Source organism: Carcharhinus amblyrhynchos, unplaced genomic scaffold, assembly GCF_965287045.1.
Source record: "Carcharhinus amblyrhynchos unplaced genomic scaffold, sCarAmb.v2.hapA scaffold_437, whole genome shotgun sequence".
Classification (NCBI taxonomy): domain Eukaryota; kingdom Metazoa; phylum Chordata; class Chondrichthyes; order Carcharhiniformes; family Carcharhinidae; genus Carcharhinus; species Carcharhinus amblyrhynchos.
In genome coordinates this window covers 7,501-11,670 of record NW_027650177.1, presented here as the reverse complement: position 1 = coordinate 11,670, position 4,170 = coordinate 7,501, and the positions used below count along the sequence as shown (strand labels likewise).

Sequence of the window (4,170 nt, the reverse complement as noted above, 5' to 3'; positions counted from 1 at the left end):
GACAGAGGAACAAGCGCTCTGGGATCTATCCACGCCATGTCACCAGGAGTGTGGCTGAGGTGAGGGAGCGAGGGTCGCCAGGGTGGGGGTCCTGAGGTAAATAGCAGGAGGGTGGCGAGGGATAGGGGGAGGCCATTCGCAGATCGGGCCTGAGCCGCGGCAGCCGCTGATCTCCCCAGCTTTATTCCCCATCGGCCCTCGCCATCACCAACCCCACCTCCCCACCCAGCCTCCTGCCCCCCCCCAAGAGACCCCCGGAGCAGAATGAGGCCACTCGGCCCATCGAGTCTGCTCTGCCTCTCAATCATGGCTGATATTTTTCTCAGCCCCATTCTCCTGCCTTTTCCCCATAACCTCTGATCCCCTTATTAATCAGGAACCTATCTATCTCTGACTTACAGACTTGATTTGATTTATTATTGTCACAATTATTGGGATACAGTGAAATGCACACTGTTCATAGAGAAGGAAAGGAGAGGGTGCAGAATGTAGTGTTACAGTCACAGCTAGGGTGTAGAGAAAGATCAGCTTAATATTTGATTTATTATTGTCGCATGTATTGGGACACAGTGAAAAGTATTGTCTCTTGTGTGCTTTTCAGACAAAGCATATCGTTCATAGAGAAGGAAAGGAGAGGGTGCAGAATGTAGTGTTACAGTCACAGCGAGGGTGGAGAGAAAGATCAAATTAATATTTGATTTGATTTATTATTGTCACATGTAGTACTGGGATACAGTGAAAAGTATTGTTTCTTGCGCACTATACAGACAAAGCATACTATTCACAGAGAAGGAGAGGTTGTGCCCCCTCTGGTTCTACTTTTTCCTCCTGGTGGAAACATCCTCTCCACGTCCACTCTATCCGGGGCCTCGCAGTATCCTCTAAGTTTCAATAAGATCCCCTCCCCCTCATCCTTCTAAACTCCCAACGAGTACAGGCCCAGAGTCCCCAATCCGTTCCTCACACACGGACAAGCTCTTCATTCCAGGGAGTCATCCTGGTGAACCTCCTCTGGACCCTTTCCAAGGCCCAGCACACCCTTCCTTAGACACAGGGCCCCAAAACTGCTCACAATACTCCAAATGGGGTCTGACAAGACAACATCCTTAATCAGAAATATCCTTCCGAGATTTCTCCCATCGAGTCAGCCCTCCTCCTGTTCCTGTATAACAGGCTCGAGAGAGAGAGAGGGGGGCTGAATGGCCTCCTGCTGTTCCTGTGTAACAGGGTCCAGAGAGAGAGAGAGAGAGAGGGAGCGGGGGTGAATGGCCTCCTGCTGTTCTTGTGTAACAGGCTCCGGAGAGAGAGACAGAGAGAGAGAGAGAGAGGGGGGGTGAAAGGCCTCCTCCTGTTCCTGCGGAACAGGCTCCAGAGAGAGAGAGAGAGAGGGGCTGAAATGATCTGTTCAATATCCAGGCTCACTCTGACACATGGTGAGTAATGTTGACCCCACACAGCAGCCCAGGCAAGGGCCATCTCCAACAAGGCAGGAACTAAACAACTCCCACCTCTTTGACAGTCAATGGAATTACCATCCCTGTATTCCTCCCCAACTGAGCAGAAACTGAACTGGGACCCAGCCGTCTAAATACTGTGGCTCCCAGAGCAGGACAGAGGCTGGGAATCCTGCAGAGAGTAACTCACCTCCCCCCCCAAAGCCCTGTCCCACCATCTAAAAGGGACACAAGTCAGGATGGGAGACTCTCCACTCGCCCGGATGGGTGCAGCTCCCAACAACACTCGAGGAAGCTCGACACCATCCAGGACAAAGCAACACCCCCGCCTCCCCACTCGATCGACACGCTAACCACAATCGTTCACTACCCCCCCCGACACAGCCGTGTGTACCATCCACAAGATGCCCCGTAGAGACTCGTCAAGGCCCCTTCCACAGCTCCTTCCAAACCTGCCATCTCTAGAAGGACAAGGGGGAGGGGGAGGGGGGGGATGTGTGTGTGTGTGTGTCTGTCTGTCTGCGGGGGGGGGGGGGGGAGAGAGCAGACACACCCACCGCCTGCGAGTCCCACCGCCGCCCCCCCCCCCCCCCCCCCCCCCAGCCCCTCACAACATCCCGACTTGGAAACATAATGGCCGTTCCGCCCACAGTGCGGCACTCCCTCAGCACTGACCCTCCCACAGTGCGGTGCTCCCTCAGCACTGACCCTCCCACAGTGCGGCGCTCCCTCAGCACTGACCCTCCCACAGTGCGGCGCTCCCTCAGCACTGACCCTCCCACAGTGCGGCGCTCCCTCAGCACTGACCCTCCCACAGTGCGGCGCTCCCTCAGCACTGACCCTCCCACAGTGCGGCGCTCCGTCAGCACTGACCCTCCCACAGTGCGGCGCTCCCTCAGCACTGACCCTCCCACCGTGCGGCGCTCCCTCAGCACTGACCCTCCCACAGTGCGGCGCTCCCTCAGCACTGACCCTCCCACAGTGCGGCGCTCCCTCAGCACTGACCCTCCCACAGTGCGGCGCTCCCTCAGCACTGACCCTCCCACAGTGCGGTGCTCCCTCAGCACTGACCCTCCCACAGTGCGGCGCTCCCTCAGCACTGACCCTCGCACAGTGCGGTGCTCCCTCAGCACTGACCCTCGCACAGTGCGGCGCTCCCTCAGCACTGACCCTCCCACAGTGCGGCGCTCCCTCAGCACTGACCCTCCACAGTGCGGCGCTCCCTCAGCACTGACCCTCCCACAGTGCGGCGCTCCCTCAGTACAAGCGAAGTCGGGACAGTCTTCAATATAACAGGAGGATTAATTTCAGATTCAATCTAAACAAAGGAGAGACAGCCTACCAGATTCTTGTGAATGTTCTTCAAGGGATATCAGGAGCACCGATGGGCTGAATGGAATGGCGGGCTAGAATGTTGGCTGGTGATTGTGAGAGTTTGTTTCTGCTAGGTTGCTCCTCCTGCTGGCGGCAGTGGGGATTTCCATCCGAGCATCAGCACTCGACCCCATGTTTGGGATGTTCTCCTCTCCGGGGTATCCCAACTCCTACCCCAATGAGACGCAGAGCGAATGGTCACTCAAGGTGCCCCAGGGGTACCGGGTCCAACTGCAGTTCAGCTACTTTGACATCGAGCCTTCACAGCAATGCATCTACGATTCGTTGGAGGTGAGCTTAGCGCTGGGGCGAGGGTTTCAGCATTATGTGATGGTTTGGTAATGAGAGAACAACGCACCGTTGGAGGGTGAATACTGAGACAGCGCCGCACTGTTAGGGGCGGTGCCGAGGGAGCGCCGCACTGTGGGAGGGTCGGTGTTGTGGGAGCGCTGCACTGTGGGAGGGTCAGTGCTGTGGGAGGGTTGGTGCTGAGGGAGCGCCGCACTGTGGGAGGATCAGTGCCGAGGGAGCGCCGCACTGTGGGAGGATCAGTGCCGAGGGAGCGCCGCACTGTGGGAGGATCAGTGCCGAGGGAGCACCGCACTGTGGGAGGGTCAGTGCTGTGGAAGGGTCAGTGCTGAGGGAGCGCCGCACTGTGGGACGGGCATTGCCGAGGGAGTGCCGCACTGTGGGAGGATCGGTGCCGAGGGAGTGCCGCACTGTGGGACGGTCATTGCCGAGGGAGTGCCGCACTGTGGGAGGATCGGTGCTGAGGGAGCACCGCACTGTGGGAGGGTCGGTGCTGAGGGAGCACCGCACTGTGGGAGGGTCGGTGCTGAGGGAGCACCGCACTGTGGGAGGGTCAGTGCTGTGGGAGCACCGCACTGTGGGAGGGTCAGTGCTGAGGGAGCACCGCACTGTGGGAGGGTCAGTGCTGAGGGAGCACCGCACCGTGGGAGGGTCAGTGCTGAGGGAGCACCACTCTCTGTGCCTGTTGAGACAGTCTGTTGCTCAGGCACAGAACAGGAATATATTTTGCTGTTCATATCTTTCACATTTACAGTGTGCTCCAATGCAATAAACATTCTCACTGATCTAAACCTCATTCTATCAATAGTTTAAAAGTGTTGCACAATTATTCATTTATTATTATTTATTCAATTATTTTACTCCCTTTATCTCTCTCTCTCTCTGTCTCTCCTCTGTCTGTCTCTGTCTCTCTCGCTCTCTATGTCTCTCTGTCGCTCTATGTCTCTCTCTCTCTCTGTCTCTCACTCACTCTGTCTGTCTCTCTGTCTGTCTCTCTATGTTTCTCTCTCTCTCGCTCTCTGTCTCTCTCTCT

The 4,170-nt window shown here is 56.7% G+C and overlaps 1 protein-coding gene across 1 annotated transcript in view; it reads left to right on the top strand.

Moving 5' to 3' along the window:
• Positions 1-4,170, top strand: part of LOC145339385 (complement C1r subcomponent-like) — a gene marked incomplete at its 3' end in the record, with an annotated part of 10,284 nt that continues 6,114 nt past the window's right edge. Inside the window, exons 1-2 of the mRNA XM_080183830.1 lie at positions 1-59; positions 2,903-3,119. Coding sequence (XP_080039956.1) covers positions 37-59; positions 2,903-3,119 — 240 coding nt within the window. The remainder of the gene's footprint in view (positions 60-2,902; positions 3,120-4,170) is intronic.